At 34.9% G+C, this 19,310-nt stretch overlaps 1 protein-coding gene across 2 annotated transcripts in view; it reads right to left on the reverse strand.

Moving 5' to 3' along the window:
- The window catches only part of LOC112052286 (heparan sulfate 2-O-sulfotransferase pipe), a 64,702-nt gene extending 46,268 nt beyond the window's left edge, over window positions 1-18,434 (reverse strand). For both annotated transcript variants that reach the window (XM_052885762.1, XM_024091308.2), the window contains exon 1: window positions 18,303-18,434. In XM_052885762.1, coding sequence (XP_052741722.1) covers window positions 18,303-18,351 — 49 coding nt within the window. In that variant the 5' untranslated portion in view covers window positions 18,352-18,434. The remainder of the gene's footprint in view (window positions 1-18,302) is intronic.
- Between the last annotated feature and the right edge of the window lie 876 nt (window positions 18,435-19,310).

The following is a 19,310-nucleotide window of genomic DNA, read 5'->3' on the forward strand; positions in this document are numbered from 1 at the left end:
ATAAATTTACAATGGGGATGATTTTTAGGTCTTAAAATATTGATGTTATATGATGATATAAACGTGATATTTTTCAATACATGAACTATAATGCGCACAAATAACAAAAATATTTTATACTAATCTAACGATCAGGGAATCAACGACGTCATTAATTCGTGCCATTTTTTATGGGGCGTTTATCAGGGAACCGTGGCAGTTCCGCAAATTCCCGTAGCTCCGAAAGTAATGATCGCGGATATCCTGTTACTTTTACAAAATTTCTTTACTATTAGCATACTCCTAATTTATATACAATTAAAAAAACTGTCATTACTAAAAAACGTAGTATTTCAATTTATTAGTAGTCCTATCAATCTCATCTTAATCTGATTCTTTCGTAAATGTATAGGAAGCTAAGTTCTGTCAAGTCACCGTTTATATAAAAGAAACAATCGGTTTCTTGTTCTACATTCACCGCATCATAAAGACCTATCTATTGACAAGGAAGATATATATCTCATTGTTGTATAAGGTCTCGAAGATCACATAATAAGTGGGCTAATCTATATTATACGAGCGTTCATTTAAACACTATAATGAAATGAAAAAAGATTCGATTAAGATGATTTTATTAAGATGATTCATTCTTCACTTGGAAAGTAAACGCATTAATTCTAAACTTTCATTTTCAGTTTTATAGGAGGTTTCATTTATTTCCTCAATCCTGAGAAATACCTGTTACAACATCTTAACTCTTTGGCAGGCTCTTATCTACTTATAGGCATATAAAGCACTTGCATTTTTAGGGAGGCGCCAAAGTCATAAAGGTCTTAACATTAACTTCGTCAATTTATAAAAGTTTAAAGTTTGTTTGCCCATGCTTTTACCATAGTTAAGTGCAGTAAGCATCTGTAGTCTTGACCGTGGCTTCGGGAGGCAGCTGGTGTCGAAAGTCCAGACCCTTAATCGTCCAATTACTACTTATAAAGCGTATTTTTTTCTTTCTTTGGCATAACATGAGGAATCATGATCTATATTAGTTATGTAGATAATTTTTAAAGTTGACCATGGCTCTCCAGGGAATTCATAACTAGCAAATAGCGAATAACATATCCATGTTGGTCTATATCATATGATGGGTCCCAACTGAAAATCAGCCCTGTATGCTCTTTGTTTATTGGGAGTATATGATATACTCGTAGCAATGTGCTGAGCTGGGATCTTTTCTAGGTTATGCCACATATGGTATTGTTCTGGTGTAACTAGAAATAATTGTGATGTGTGGCATAAAGTAGTAAATATATTTTCTTTCTTCTCTCTTTCTTTCATTATATTTGTGATTGTGTTTAGATATATATAATTTGTAACAATTTTTCTCATTTCCACAATAAAATAGTCAAACAAATAACATAGGCCTGATATTTAATTAATTCTTCACATTATCAACTCGACTTGCCTGTTACCACCCATAGGCAATGTTCTGGAGAAGCTCGTGTAAGTAGTTACAGGGGCATCAAAGACAAGTTTCAGCCTGGTTAAAAAACATCACAGATACCCGGCTGTTCTTGAGGTTTTCGTTTTGCGGTAATAAACACTTTAATAGGTACCTATGACTACTAATTCCTAGTTATTTTATAACGTTTTACAACGGTAGTTATACGTTTGATTGAATATAATTTTATTTAACTTCACGGCAATTCCAGTGAGTTATTAAGATACATAAACATACCAATAAAACACACTGGCTTTTGGTCACGACTTCGTCTATTTGGATTTTAGACATAGGTCCACAGAAAAGCCTCAATAGCTCAACGGTAAGAGCGGTTGGAGTCATCATCGGGGGTGGTGGTTGGATCCCCGCCCCGTTGGTCTATTGTCGTACCCACTCCTAGCACAGTCTTTCCTGACTAGTTGGAGGGGAATGGGGATATTGGTCATATAATAAAATATGGCAAATATTCTTTTTAAAAAAAAAATCAAAAATGGAATTATAAACAGCTCCTTATCCTGTTATGATAGAGGTTTATCCCTGGACTGGGCCGTTATACAGAGCGTCCTTTATCCACTCTTAATACGGCCTCCGTGGCGCAGTGGTATGCGCGGTGGATTTACAAAGACGGAGGTCCTAGGTTCGATTTCCGGCTGGGCCGATTGAGGATTTCTAAATTGGTCCAAGTCTGGCTGTGGAAGGCATACGACCGGCTGTACAAACAAATAGTAATAGAGTGTTATAATATTTTTGAAGCGATTTGGCTGAAATTTGGAATGGAAATAGATTTTACTCTGAATTAACACATAGGCCACTTTTCATCCCGGAAAAATCCACGGTTCCCGCGTGTAAAAACTGAATTCCACGCGGACGAAGTCGCGGGCGTCAGCTAGTAAATAAATAAATAACACGTACAATTTAATTAGAAACACGTCATAAATTAGAGCACAACACATCAATGTCAGATCTGTGTAAGCATTCGCGGCGCTCGCGGCTACATGCGATCTGACGGACATGGAATTACTTCGCACTTTAGCTTATTGCTCGTACATAATCTCTTCTATGATTGCCGCTTCTATTTATTTCATTTTACTGACGAGATTATACTGCTTTGGGCGTGTAATAAAATGTGTATCTAAATCTAAAACTAGTAGATTATAACTAAACTAAATGAAGCATTTTATTATACTAGCGGACGCCCGAGACTTCGTCGGCGTGGAATTTAGTTTTTCACAAATCCCTCGGAAACCATAGATTTTTCCGGGATAAAAAGTGGTATATGTGTTAATTCAGGCTATAATATATCTTAATACCTATTTTCAGCTAATTCGGTTCAGTAGTTGAGGCGTGAAAGAGTAACAAACATTCATATCATTAAAATCATCAGTTTTCGCAAATCTCGGGAAACCATGGATTTTTGGATTTATTCCTGAGGTGAGGTGAGGATAGTTACTGAGGATACAGATATAACGGTACATTCAGAAACTGAATACAATAGGACTTTATTGTCCTTATTCACATAATTCAGTTCGGAAGGCAGGTTATTAAACAGAGATGAAATCCTAACTATAGTGGCGTGAAATTACATTATCTTAGGTATCTAAAAAAAGTTTGAAAAAAGCTTTCCTTTCTTTTTATTTTTGTTCGACGCTGGATATAACTTAATTCCGGTAGTAAGCCGAGGTGTGTTCATGACTGATGGGATTGTATCAAACCTTAATGCTTCCTTAAATCCCATAATAATTCATCTCTTTGATAATAATCTCTGTAATTGGTGTTTACATTTTTTGTCGTCGCTAATTAAGATCAAAAATGTAAAAAGGAATCTTTATTCAGAAATGATTAACACGCTCGCTGCGGTACGAGGTCAATTGAACTTGTAAGTCTAGCGTTTTCAAGAGTTACCAGGTCGATGGACCTCGTATCACATACCGTTTTAGTATGAGGTCAAAAAACCTCGTAACGCACCAGAAGAAAGTACTGAAAAATCAGTGCCGCAGTGAACGGGTTAAGTGATTAGTTTGCAAACTCGTAAGTTTACCAAAACGTAAGTTTACAAAAGGTAAGTAGGTAGTTACGTTTTGGTTTACTTACCTCATTTCATTGTTACAGATAGCTTCAACTATTATTGTTAAATAAATATTAATATTGCTTCAATAAAGTATTTCTTCAGACAATGTACAGTGTGATAATGGCCTCTCGAGTGACTCACCCCTATGGTTGAGGCTCGCAAATTTAAAAAACGGGACCAGAGTGGTCAAGCGCATTCCGAGAGGGGCTCGTGTCACTGTGGCACGCAGTCTCAGGGAGTGTGTAGCTGGGGTCACATCTGAAAATACTCCACAAGTATGGGAGCATTTATTAACATTCCCTTACAGAATTTTAAATATTGAATCTTCAATAAATATTATTATATTTATTTGCTAAGTATAAAAAATCTAGGGTTAGATTAAGGAGGTCTAAGGGCGGACGAAGTCGCAAGTATCCGCTGATAGAATTATTATAAAAGTCAAGTAAGTACGTAAATATATAACAAACACTTAGAATTAAAACAGCTGTTCAATAAATTGCAAATGGTATAACTATCATCATCATCATTAACAACCCATATTCGGCTCACTGTTGAGGGCGAGTCTCCTCTCAGAATGAGAGGGGTTAGGCCTTAGTCCACCACGCTGGCCTGGATAATTAAGAAAATTCTCAGATATGCAGGTTTACTCACGATGTTTTTCCTTCACCGTTTGAGACACGTGATATGTAATTTCTCAAAATGCACATAACTGAAAAGTTGGAGGAACCCCGGCCGGATTCGAACCTACGCCCACCGAAACGAAGGCAGAGGTTATATCCACTGGGCTATCACGGCTCTAAATACAACAATGGCCACAGATAATATTATATTAATTTTCATTTCATGCATACCTGAGACCTGAGTCAAGCTAGAATAATAAATAAATGTTAGCACGGCGGCCTAGGTCAATATCACGCCTTAGGGTCTCCGTTATAAGCGAGGGATATAAAACAAGTAAGTATTATATTTTACGAGATAGGTCACTATTGTTTATAACTGGATATTTTAATATCTTATTTCGTTTTGATCGAACTTAACGGGAAGTACCTATTTAAAAAGGTTAATCGATACTTGATAGTAAATCATCACCTAAACTTATCTTGCAAGACTTGAAAAGCGATGCGCTGTATATATGGGGTATTAGCTGACGCCGCGCGGTTTCGCCCGCGTGGTTCCCGATCCCGTAGGAATACGGGGATAATATATAGCCTATAGCCTAACGATGTTTTGTATAACTCGCAAGTACGAGTTTTGAATTCACCGCTATCTTTTTCATTCTATAGTATCGTGTTAAACAGAGAGAGATAGAGGTGAATTCGAAACTTGTGTTTTATAAAAATATCGCGAATTAAAAAATATTGCTACAGAATAGCCTAGCAGGAGACCGCACTCCCCCCCCCCCCCCTCAACCCCTCTTCGCAAGCACCAGCTAATGACTAAGGGCCCCGTATGGATTCTAAACTAGTCAGGCATACTCCGACCTAATATCACGTGAGTTTTAGCCGTTGCATAATCAATTAATATCCCAATTTTCAATTTTCAATCCGAATTTCCAATATTCACATATGCAGCTGAGACATGGACTATCAAATCAGCTGATCGGCATCGCATAGATGCCTTTGAGATGTGGTGCTGGCGAAGAATACTCCGTATTCCGTGGACAGCGCATAGGACCAATGCATCGGTGTTGAAACAACTCAACATCTCGAAATACTTTCCACCACCTGTCTTCAGAGGATCCTTGAGTACTTCGGTCACATTGCCAGGAGAGAAGGAGATAACCTAGAGAAACTTGTTATCACTGGCAAAGTGGAAGGAAAGAGACCTCGGGGACGTAGCCCGATGCGTTGGTCAGATCAAATCCGCACCACTCTCGATACAAAAGTACACGATGCTCTACAAGTCGCGAAAAGCCGAGCCGCATGGCGTGACATCGTGCGGAAAAAAGTTATGAATGTGTGATAGGGGTCACGACCCTCAGTAATGAGGAACACGACGCGGAGAGAGAGAATCAATAAATATGAATAACACTCACGATAGTTTAAATTAAAAAAAAACTAACTTGTCATTAAAAAGGTAAGCGATAATCTGGCATGTCACTTAGGTACTTTCAATCCCGATATATCCACAGAAACAGCATCTAAATAGGTGGAGCCGCAGGGTCAGTTTAACTAAATCAAGGACTCTAATATAGCACTCCCGTAAATGGAACAGACATGGAAAATAAATGCATGCTAGTGCATTCATTATAATTGGAACTCCTACTACTAGCTTCAGGCGCTGTGGTCCGACTAATACAACAGTTTAATTTGCATTGGTTCAAATAAACCTGACCGCCCACTTCAGGTCTATGAATAAAGTTAGTAGGTACAGTACCGAAATTCATTAATTGTTAAGTGGGCTTACTATTTCATCTATTGCTTGGCCAGTCTCATTAGGTTTCTTTTGAGAAATTATTTATTAACTCGAAGAATGAAACTAAAAAAATAAATTTAAAAAAATGTGTGCAATAAACAATAAAAATGAAATATATACTATAAATATATACTTAATAAAATATATACTACTGCTCTTTCTGCAATTTTTTGCCAAATTATTTAATTATAAATGTACAAATTGATATCCCGTCTCAATAACTGGCAATCTGGAAGTGAATTTTGCCAGTTATTTAGTTACTAAGTTTCTTGCTTTATTATTTATTATACATCCAATAAAACACAGGCTACATAACCATTTAAATACAATTTCAATACAATCAATCAATGTATTCAAATTTTATCTCTGAATTGATATGCATCAGTATAAATATTTATATTTATGCCAAAGCTATTTGTTACGTTGCATTACCAGAAAGTAATTTAATTTAGTTAATAATATAAAATGCAACGGTACCGACCGCTGGGCATTATAGGGCCTTATAGTTCACACAAACTACGTTGACAAAACATCGAAACGATAATATAAAATATTGTTAATTTTTACTTAAAGTAATACATAGCATTTTTGATTCAAAATTATTAAATGAATCGAAATCATTCTTGATTTTGTGATTGCAGCGATAAATGTGACAGAAATAAAAAATTACAAACGATGACAAGAAGACATAAATATATATAAAATACTTCTTCTTACGTCACATTTTAAGTTCAGTTTTAAATATTGTCCGTCAGGATAACTAAACATGCTACTTGAATAAAGATTTATGAACCTAATTTTAAAAAAAGCGTTGTCTTGGATACCTATTTATAATCGTATAAAATATCAAAATGAAATATTAATATACATAAGTATTCGTAATAATGATAATATTGTATTCAATATTAAAAATTTCATTACGTATATTCGAATAAGCTATTCTGTATTATAAGGCAAACATGCAAATATTTGAAATGTCTTATACGTAGAGTCGTAGCAGTGGACAGCGCAACGATATCGTGTGAACCGGTCATAGGATAAGAAACAGTGCGCATCAATTGACCGTCAATCAAAATGGGAGAGTAACTGTTTTTACCACTTTTCTTCTACCTATTAGCGTTGTATGTCAATCACTCCAACAAGTGTTATGTCAGTAGTGACCCACTGAGTTGGGCGGGCTTGTTTTATTCTATTACTAGTGGACCCGGTCAAGCTTCACTTTGACTTATGTGCACTTCTTCCCTATTTGTATGGGAAATACAAATACAATCTACATTTGTATGGGAAATAGAAAACGTTTGTTTTTATGGCCTTCCCGGCAATTATTCTAATTTTTCTCACCTTTTAAACCTTCTCTATACCTCCACCAACATTTCAAGACCAAGATAAGATAAATCCGTTCAGCCGTTCTCGAGTTTTAGCGAGACTAACGAACAGCATTTCATTTTTATATATATAGAAGATATTCGGAAACAATTTATACCTATACCTACTTTAATCCACTTAATTTTTTTTATTAACTGAGAAATACTGTATTTTTTGACGTTAAAGCGAAAGGTCATTTGACATACAAAGATGTATGTCAAATGACCTTTTTATATAAATAAATAGTATAGAAAATAGTATGCGTAGGACGTAGTTAGTTGACGTCCGCTTAAGAAGAGGGCCGAATTAAGGAGGTTTAAGGGCGGACGAAGTCGCGGGCGTCCGCTACTATACTATGTGGGTACACCTACTCTTTGCGCATTTATTTCATAAACAATACAAAATATTTAATAATAAAATTGTGAGTAACAGTTACATTTGTTCTTTAACTTTCGCGAAGTTTTTCTACGTGGGAAAATGCGGTAAAACCTAATTTATGCTGTCATGGTTATTTAATGGTTTATTATTAAACTTTTCTTCATGGTAGAAAAAGAAAATAGTACAAGCGGTTTTATTCAGATTTGCGGTCAGTTTTTATTAAAGTCGGGCAATGAACTACTGTCTTTTATTTTTCTTTGATACCTAATAGAATTTTAAAGCTGAGTGTCTAATAATTAAATTAAATAAAAAATATATATATCTACTCCATCTTTTGTAGATAGTAAAATAAAAGCAGCATTCAACTATAAATAAAAAATACTTTTTTTCTTTATCCATCTTAAGCTCTGAAATTACTGAATGATTTTCATGCAGTTTTCACAGATAAACAAATTTTTTTATGGAGCTAATTTACATTTACATTATATGTGTCGATCTCTGTCGGCTTCTGTTTGAGTATTTGATGATAAGATTGCAGCAAAGTCACCAGGAGTTTGAGCTTGTGTAGAAGGTCTACCAGAGACGAGCCTTAGATAAAGGTGAAGGAACTGTTAAAAAAAGCGGCAAGAATACAAAAACCTAGCGGGCCAAAACCTATGAGATTCAGACCTCGGTGTAGAAGGACATTGAGTCTAATGTTATCTATACTAATATTATAAAGCTGAAGAGTCCGTTCGTTTGTTTGTTTGATTGAACGCGCTAATCTTAGGAACTACTGGTCCGATTTGAAAAATTCTTTCAGTGTTAGATAGCCCATTTATCGAGGAAGGCTATATATTATTGCCCTATACCTACGGGAACGGGAATCACGCGGGTGAAACCGGGCGGCGTTAGCTAGTCAGTAATATGAGTAAGATCAGTCCTATCGCTCCCTTGTGTGTGACTTAAGGAATGGAGGACTTCAAACCATCGCAATACACCCTTATGTGGTTAGCACTGTAATCAAAGTCCAAAACAGCAATAAGGTTTGGTATTAAGGTATGCGCCCATTAACCCGCGACCGCAAGGCGGTGCACGCGCCGCACGTTCTAACTTCTAACCTACAACTTCCTTATTAGTTGATCTACATCGCGCGGGCGATACAAACACAACACGTTCGCTAGATCGTAAACGATTACACGTACGCGTATTTGTTTTATGGACTTCGATAGCTGTTTACGGATATTATACTCGTCGACTACCGACTATGTAAACGGACAATTCTAATACACACATACTTCTCAAAAACAAAAGTATTTTTTATGTTATTTTGTATTATTTCACTATTACTATCTATTATGAGGACTACTACTTTTTTTTTATAAATTATTGACCTTCCCAAAACTCCTTATTTTGTAGCATAACGTAAATATATAGTACCTATTTGCTTAATAAAAAAAAAATAGTAACAGAAGATGTTGAAAACTGCAAATAATAATAATTTATACTAATATTATATGTATAGAGGTATAGTTTGTGGTATTGTAGATGGTAATCCCTGGATGTACTAAACCTTTTATCTCTAGAAAGCGACGTTATTTGTGAGTATCTAGATATTTTATCTTCTTACAGGAATTACGCGGGTGAAGTCACGGGGCGTTGGCTTGGCTAATAGAATTTTTCGTTCGATTTATAACTGTCGACTTATATTTAACATGTAGATACTTTACTCTACATGCGGCGCATTTCAATTATTAATTCATCACGCCTCACCAGTCACAGTAACGATTATTTTCACGATTGAACACGAACGGTAATCTTACGGTTGTCTCTTACTATAATAGAAAACATTACTATCGTTTAAAGTTATTGTTTTATCATTAAACAATAATGAATCACGCTGGATCGTGTCATACCATCGACTTTGACTCGATCGCTGCGGTAAGCGGGACGGAGGCGGGGTACTTGTGGCTGTGCGCAGGGAGCTGCCTGTGGCCGAGTGCGCACCGCGTACCGCGCCCGCGCCGCCCCTCCCGCCGCCTCTAATAGAATATGTTTTGCTCGAACTGCGCGCTCGTAATTATTGTTGCATTATTAGCGCCGTCTATTTGCCTCCGAATCTCAACTCTGAAATATACGCTAATTACTTCGATTATCTATCCTATGTTATCCAGTCACCCGGTGTAAGTAATTTTATTATTGCAGGGGATTTTAATTTACCAACTCTCGACTGGGTAGTACACAATAATATGTTTGCGCGACCAATTGTACATCCTAATTATTGCTTGGCCAATAAATACCTATTAAATTTTTTATCGATTACGGATGGTAATCAACTTAACGTTTTTAAAAATGACAAGGACAGACTTCTCGACTTGTTTGTGACAAATATTCAAAATTGCAAACCACTTAGAGCACAAATGCCTCTTGTTCCATTAGATAAGTGTCATCCGGCGTTTTACATTCTTACACCGTTAAAAGATAATATTGCACCCCTTCAAACAAAACCTCGTATCGATTATAACTTCAAATTAGCTGACTTTACAATAATTAACAAGGAGCTTTTAAATATCGACTGGAGTGTAATATATAGATGCGAAAATATTGAAGACATGGTGGCCAAGTTTTATGAATTGATTTATAATGTCGTAAGAAAACATGTGCCTACTAAATGTGTAAAATCATCCAAGTATCCCATATGGTTTTCGCGTGCTCTTGTACACATATTTAAAAATAAAAATAAATCCTGGATAAAATGGAAAGTATATGGCAACAGGACTGATGAATGTAATTTTTCTTTGTATCGGGAAAGATTCAAGACTGGATCTCAAATTTGCTATCGTAACTACATGGCCGCGGTGGAAAATAGTATTAAGAATAATGTCAACTTTTTTTGGACCTATATAAACAGTAAAAAGAGTCAAACCATAATACCAGACGTTATGTACTATAAAGATAATAATGCTAGCACTCCAGAAGATATATGTAGTCTCTTTTCAACCTTTTTCAGTTCTGTCTTTGAACCTTCCGACATAAGTGCAAGTTATGATATAAATAACCTTCCAGATAAAAACACTGAATCTGATCTATCAATATGTAATATTACGTTAACGAAAGAAGAAGTTCTTAACGAACTTCGTTTGTTAGACGTATCAAAAGGCTCAGGCATTGACAATCTGCCGCCTGTCTTCTTAAAAGAGACTGCAAACTCGCTTTTTGAGCCCATTCACCATATTTTTAACCGTTGTCTTTCTGAGGGAATTTTTCCTTCTATTTGGAAATCAGCTCGTATCGTACCCGTGCACAAAAGTGGTTCAAGGAGAGATATTGAGAACTATCGTCCGATCTCAATATTACCGGCTCTGTCAAAGCTTTTCGAGCGTCTCGTGCATAAAAGTATTTATCCCTCGCTACATGGGAAAATAATCGAGCAGCAGCATGGCTTTGTTCAAAAACGGTCTACTACCACCAACCTCTTAATCTATACGACATACCTTTTTGAAGCAATAGACACAAATATTCAGACAGATAGTATATATACAGATTTCCGAAAGGCTTTCGACAGAGTTGATCATAAAATTTTGCTAAATAAACTAGCTTATAATGGAATTCGAGGCAGTCTTTGGCGTTGGTTTAAATCTTATATTTCTAACCGTACACAGAAAGTTGTTGTTAATGGTTTCGAATCGGCTTTCGTTCCTGTAACCTCTGGTGTGCCACAGGGCTCTATATTAGGTCCTCTTTTATTTATTCTATTTATAAATGACGTAAATACGTGTTTCCAGCATAGCAACATACTTCTATATGCTGATGACCTAAAAATTTACTACTCAATTCGAAATTTGTACGATCATGTTAAAATCCAAGAAGATCTAGACCGTTTCTCAACGTATTGCAAGGAAAACAAATTAAGTTTAGCATTAAATAAGTGTAAATTAATTCGATTTACAAAAAAAAAAGTTGTTAGTAAATTTCAATACAAACTTTGTGGTACAGAATTAGACTCAGCAGACAGCGTTAAAGATCTTGGTGTAGTTTTGGATTCAAAATTACATTTGGATATTCATATAGATAATATTGTCAACAGAGCTTTTAAAATGTATGGTTTTGTTATGCGAAGTTGTATGGAGTTTACCCGACCATCAACTTTTCTTTACATTTACAAGAGTCTTATACGTTCGCAATTGGAATATGCTGTATCGGTATGGAATCCGTACTACCAGAAGTATATTGAAGCCCTTGAATCAGTACAAAAGAAATACTTAAAACGTGTAAACTTCAAATTCTTTAGAAATTATAGCTCGTATGATTATCTTCTTGAAAAATACAATATTCATACACTTAAGACTAGACGCACTCAGCTATTGGCTTTGCTCCTCTATGACATTTGTCATGGAAAGTATGACTGCATACCTATTAATAATAAATTAAATTATAGAGTTCCACGTCTTACACAAATGCGAATTAAAAAACCATTGTTTGCTATAGGTAAATGCCGTACTAACACTGGAAAGCGTTCGCCAATGTATGCGCTAATGCGAAACTATAATGATAATTATACCTACGTTGATTTATATTCTGATACTCGTCCAAGTAAATTCAAAAAACAATTGTCACAAAAAATTTAAAATCTAATGTATAAGTAGCTTAATCTTTCAATATCACTTCACTTTTAATATTTCACTTTTCTTGTATTAATTATATTAATCTGTGGTTAACGGTGTAGGTTAACGATTTAGTCTTAATGTCAGTAATTTTTTGAATTGTAATCTTATCGTTTACTGTTTGTTAACCCAAATAAATTAAAAAAAAAAAAAAAAAAAAAATACCAATGCTGCGGTACTATTTAGATTATATTTTACTTTTATGGTTTACTAGCCGGGTTTTTCTTTGGGAATTTGGTGATAAATTATAGTCTGTGTCAGTCTCTGATAATGAAGCTTTCCACAGGTGAAAATATTTTTTAAATCTTTTTAGTGATTTAGCCGCAAAAGCGTAACAAATTTATTAATTTTCGTATTTTTAGTTCAATTTCGTATTTTTAATATACTAGATAGCGTCCGCAACTTCGTCCGAGTTAAATTTATCAAAAATCCTGCAACCATAGATTTTCCGAGATAAAAAGTAGCCTGGGCTTAATCTAGGGTATAAATCTGTCACTGTCCCAAACTTTAGTTTTTGAGTAAAAAAGTAACAAACAGCCCATACTTTCGCGTTTATTAGTGTTAGGTGTGGATAGTTTTGTAGTCCAATGTAGAGAAAATAAAGGTGAATTCACATCAAACCGTTATTAGACAATCAATATATCTCTAGCGTTCTGTCTGAGATCTGTGTATGAACTAATTCACGCTGCTCGGGTCGGAGATAGATATTATTCAGGACGCACGCACGATGCGAATCGACCCGTGTGAATCTACCTTAATATTTCATCATGCGTACATAAAATGTGTTTTATATGCAAATCGAATAGTGATAAATATATAAATCCTGATTTTAATTCCCATGTTGCATGAAATGATCGATAATTAAGTGAATTGTGAATGCAAAAATCAATAATTAAAATTTCGTAGAAACGAAATCTTAGTCAAGATTGTATAGTAATTAGACAAATTGAGATTGGCAATGTAATAACTACAATATTATGTAATAACTTTAAATAGTTTAAAAAACTAAAAAACACGCTTTTATCACGCGCGAAAATTTACAAATATTGGATTAAGTCACGTGATTTTTTCGTATTTCTGACAGCAAATCCTTTTATTTGATATCCCTATCATGGGAGTGGATTTCAAACAACCACGCCATCTTGGAGAGGCCGCCATATTGGATTTGTAATGACGTTTCTTAGCTAGTCATGTATTGTCATCAGAACTCAGAGCGTGTGCAAAATTTCATCCTACACGAAGACCGGGAAGTGGGTCAAATTAAGATTTCAAGATCTTCTTACATATATAGTTACAAGTTAAGGTAATATAAAGCGTGTAAAAGTAGTCTATTTTATGACATGCCGTGTAAAAGTATCTATTTTATGACATGAGATGAGACACATATTACAGGTGTAAATTTTATCAGGTAAGTAATTAATGACTGCATCAGATGCTTTGATAAATATATATATTGTTTAGTAAATATGAGAATCGTATGCTAACTTTGATCATAATGTATACACACATGACGTTTATCGACTTGAGTCGCACATTTTATACAACATATCTATCATATTATCACATTTAGGTGTTAACATCGTAATGTACACTCCGATAAATTATAATAATCAATCATGTCTACTCGTAAAAATAACACCTGTCTACACGGACGCGGCTTTAGTTTTACATCTCAACTCACTTCACGTACTCTTAACAAATGATTCATCCAATGTTTAGTGACAAGTATCAAGACGGACTGTGTATCGTAAACATCTGACAGATCGTCGCTTAAAGCTCTAACACACGACGCATTTTACAGACGTGCGTTTTAAAAATCCTATTTACAACGACATATTAAATGTTTGTTAAGTTGATTTCAACACAAACACGAATAGATATAATGTTAAAGACGCGTTAGTGCCAATTTTTATTAAACGTACATTCATATGTACATATTTGTTTATAATGCACGAATGTTAGAAAATAATAAATCATTCAACCTAACTCATTTCTACTTATCTAAGAAGTATACATTTAGCTAAGTATAGTATAATTTAACTAAGTTATTAGTTAGTTTGTTTAATTATTTATATATATTTATTTATAAATAAGTTATCAAGTTACTAAATACACACATAATGAAATTCTTTTATATTTCAAAGGTGTAACTAAGTTGCGATTGAAGCACGTTCATGCGTTTTATCCGCGCGCATAAAATATATTGTGTGAATAGATTTTAAAACCAAAGTGTTATCACTTACACGACGTTGCCATCTTATGATCGAATCAGTATCCAGACGTTAGTTTCGAAACTTTGACTAATAGGCGATATGTTTTAGAAGATCGACTATAAAATATGCGTAAGTGGATATGAACCTACAATTGTACATTTTTTTACATTATACCTATAGGAGAGCGCTTAGCTGCAATTATGATTGACAGTAAGCAATGGTGCAGTCTATGGTGGAACGCGCTTGCCTAGAAGATGCCTATTTACTCTTCACGTGAATATACATGTAGTCGGTGGTAGGGAAAACGGAAGCTAGAAGGGCATTCCATAACTTCGCAGTGCGGATCAGGAACAAAGAACCGAAACGCTTCGTACGCGTCCAAGGGACATCAACTACGTATGGGTGTTGACGTCTGTTGTACGTAGTTATGTAACGTAATACATATTGCGGATGAATTCTTGGCTGGACATGTAACTTCTTAGCGGTAACATCAGGTAACATCAAATCCCGTCGGTTCCGCATTTTTCGATTCGTAGGTTACGTATTTAATTATTTTTAATCTCTTAAATAATTGTTAATAATTGCGTTAAGCTATTTACTGTTAAAAACTAATAAATCCGTGCGTAAAATCATACAGGTCTGTCAACATATTATATGAGGATATTACGTAGGTACGTTTATATAAAATAACTATAAAATTACGTAGGTCGTTTCAGTCTATACCTTTTTTATCTTTAAGAAAACATTGGTTCACTGGACAAAACACAACCGCAGCAAAATAAATTTAATAGTAAAATAAAATTAATTAGATGGTGTGTATTTGTTATAATTATTTTATTTATTATAAATTTAAATTTAATATACTGTGTAATTCTTAGTTTTAATTTTGGATACCGAATAAATTTGTTTAGTTTCAAAAAAAAAAAAAATTTAGAACACTATGGAACGCGGGTTCCAGAATTACTTGTAATAATAATTAATTTGTTTTATAGTAAAATAACAACCCATATTCGGCTCACTGCTGAGCACAAATCTCCTCTCAGAATGGGTTAGACCAATAGTCCACCAATCTATTATATTCTAATATATAATATTAGTATAAAAAACGTGTACCTTCTCAAAAGTGTACCTTGAATATTGAAGGTGGTGCTAAGCTAGTGACGTATTTATTTAAGCCGCTTCTAAAATGACCACATGAAAGAACAGGACAAAACCTAAATCTTTATCTACATGAATATATGTCACCAGGTTAGTACCGCCTCAAACTTATCAGCAGGTAGAACTTAAACATGAAGTTGTTTTTCGCTTTTTAGTTTAGTGGGTTTTCATGTTTTATATTTATTTTTTTTCTAATTTTTTTGTTGTATCTTTTTTCCTTACATAGAAAATGCAACCTACAAAACTGAACAGTCATGTATTTTTTTTTCATTAATCCTTACAAAGGCTTAAATTATAAAACTGGATTGTTCATATTAAAACTGTTTTAAAACAATCAGTGAGTGCCCGAGGTAAACATTTTGATGGATGTTTTATTATAACAAAAACTGGACTACCCCCTAATTAAAAACACTTTAGCGTTAGTATAGTATTAGTGTTAGTTACACAAAATAGAGATGAATCTCTGCCGCCCACGTACATGGACATAAATGTTATAATTATGATTACGATTGGTATGTTTCGTAATTGTTAGTATAAAACGGAATTTTCGTAGACTAGCGGACGCCTACGACTTCGTCTGTGTGGAACCCTTCTAACTTCAAAGGACTGAATTTTATACAAAAGTTCCGCTTTTTTCTGAGACTTAACAATCATCGTCATATTCAACCAATTTTTTTTTCTGTTGTAAAAAAACAAGTTTCTTACTTCATAAGATTACGATCTACCTAACTTGTGCGACTAATTAGTAATTTAACTTTAACGTAAACTAACATAAATCTAAAATATACTAGCGGACCCGGTAAAGCTTCACTTTGACTCATTCCCTACCCCTATCCTATTCTACTCCCACCCTACACATCTGCTACCCCAATCCTACCACTACCCTACCCTTTCCCAATGTAGAAAGCACGGTGTTGGTCGTCGAAAGGTGTCGACTTAAGGTGGACTTGCCACAAGCCGCCTGCATCAAGCGAGTCGCAGGAATTCGCTGGATGCAGGCGGCTCAGGATGTTTGGAAGTCCCTACAATAGGCAGTCCCTATATGTCCTGCAGTGGACGTCCATCAACTGATATGATGACGATGACGACACAGGATAATCACTAGACCAACTACAACTAAAACAAAGCTATTAAATTTTTTATTAGACAATTAAGCATGTAACATTATACGATAATTAAAGGAGTGTTAAAAATGATTTATTTATTGTGAGAACTTCCAAGATACGTAACTGTTTTACATCCAAAAACATCATACATAAAGACTAATGGATCTGGAAAACATATCTTCGATCTTTATCGCCGTATCGGTAACATTACTTAAAGGAAGTTAGATGATAATTAGCTTAACGACTTTTCATTAATTAACACGTTTACAAGGATGTCATTGACTCTTCTCTACCGTGCAAAAACACTGTTAATCATCTTTAATGACCTCGATCAAAAGTTAATTAAAAAAACTAATCCACGATATAACGTAGGTAAATATTATAAAATGTATTCAGTAAATATATGAACTGCAGATTAAAATGCTAATCTCGTGTTTAAGTTAGGTACCAAATGTTTTAAAATAGGTTAAAATTCCCATTGAAACTGTCCACCCCATATTTTTTTCGTGAGATATTTTATTGCCTTCCCTTTTTCTTTAATGGATGGGTAGATAGGTAATTTATTACATTTTGTAGTAATACTAGCGAACCTAAATTCTAAACTACGAAGTTCTTTATTTCCAGACACACACCATCAAGTCCGCTTAGCAAGTATTGTAGAATTAACGGTAAAGTTGATCGTCTATGGCTGGCGTTTTAAACTAGTATATACTTTAAACACTATCTACTCGTATTTTGCCGCATTAAAATACGTTGCGTAGTTAAAAGCAACTATGGTGTCTACACTTCTACATTAATATTATAGAGTCGAAAGATTTGTAATTTTGTATGTACATAGCAACGAATAAACTCAAATACTTTATAGTACCTCTAATTTTACTTAAAAATTCAAAAAATTCAAAATTCAAAATTCATTTATTTCAAGTAGGCTCAGTTTACAAGCACTTTTGACACGTCAGTTGACTATTTGTAAAGATTCTACCACCGGTTCGGAAGGCAGGTTCTGCTGAGAGAAACCGGCAAGAAACTCAACAGTTGCTCTTTTGAAAACGTCATACAGTATTACAATTTACATTTGATAACAATTAAATTACAATTTCTTATAGTTTTATTTCCTGTGTGAAGGTGGAAGCTGATCCAATGGCCTCCAAGCACCTTTGTCGTTAAGGAACTCATCAATAGTGTAGTAACCTCGACTAAGTAAATGTTTTTTAACACATTGCTTAAAGTTTTGCATTGGCAAGTCCATCACAGTCTTGGGGATCTTGTTATTGAAGAGTACACCCAAACCCACAAAAGATTTTTTAACTCTTTGGAGACTTATTCGTTTGTTATATTGTTTCCTTGTTTTGTGGTGTAGAAATTAAATAAATAAAATGAAAATAATTCACATCAACTTCATCGACAGAAACTGCATGGGCTATATTTTAACGGTCGAAAAGGGGTTGTGCTAGTATTCTATGTAAAGATCTGTTGACTTACTGTCTGTGAGGTGGTTGAAGGCGGTGACGTCATCGTTGAGGCGCTGCATCTGTCGCAGCTTGGTGCTGAGGTCCCGCGTGTGCAGGAACAGGAACAGCGTGCATGAGACCGCCACTAGCGCTACCAGCTCGCTCGTCCTGCAACAACACGTGCTTGTTAAAGTAGGCGTCCACTGATCCGCATACGTATCGGATGCATATATTTGTAGTATTCTTTGTGTAGAAAGTCATACAAGTGCGTCCACTGATCCGCTTCGTACGGATCGCATCGAACGGAGTCCAACTACTGTAAAATTAAAAATCCGTTTGATGCTATGCGTGCGATACAGATTTGTAGACGCCTAAGTTTAGACGATATTCAATGAAACCTCAATAGTTAAGGATATTTAATTCTGTTTCAGTATCGTCTTGCTACTTCTAGCTAATACATCTAAACTTTATAAAGAGAAAGATGGTGATGCTTTGAATTAAACTATTGACCCGATTTGTAAAAGTCTTTCACTGTTGGGTAGTTACACTGTCCCCGACTCCTATAGTCTATATTATATTTACAAATAATTGAAGATCCTTAATATAACTTACGATGTTTTCCTTCAACGTTTGAGACACGTGATATTAAATTTCTTAAAATGCACGTAACTGAAAAGTTGAAGATGCATGCCCCGGACCGGATTTGAACTTAGATACGCTATTCAGCAGTATATGTATTCCTACACCTAAAATCATAAACAGGAAGGGATTATAGATACTTATTAGGTATTTAATTTTCTGTGATTTTAGTTTTGTTTTCGCCGTAGACGGGTAAAAAAGAACCAACATCGTTTGATTAAATTCGTGCTAGCCATAAAAAGCTAAAGCAGGTTACATAATGGTTATTAATATTAGAAAAGACAGGTAAGATTAGATTACATATCATAAAGCAAGGTGGAGAACCTCGGCATCCCTTTATGTCGATATAATGAGCTTTTTTAACGTTCACAATTTCTTTTACTTGTAAAAAGCTCAGGAA

Source organism: Bicyclus anynana, chromosome 15, assembly GCF_947172395.1.
Source record: "Bicyclus anynana chromosome 15, ilBicAnyn1.1, whole genome shotgun sequence".
In the NCBI taxonomy this organism is placed as follows: domain Eukaryota; kingdom Metazoa; phylum Arthropoda; class Insecta; order Lepidoptera; family Nymphalidae; genus Bicyclus; species Bicyclus anynana.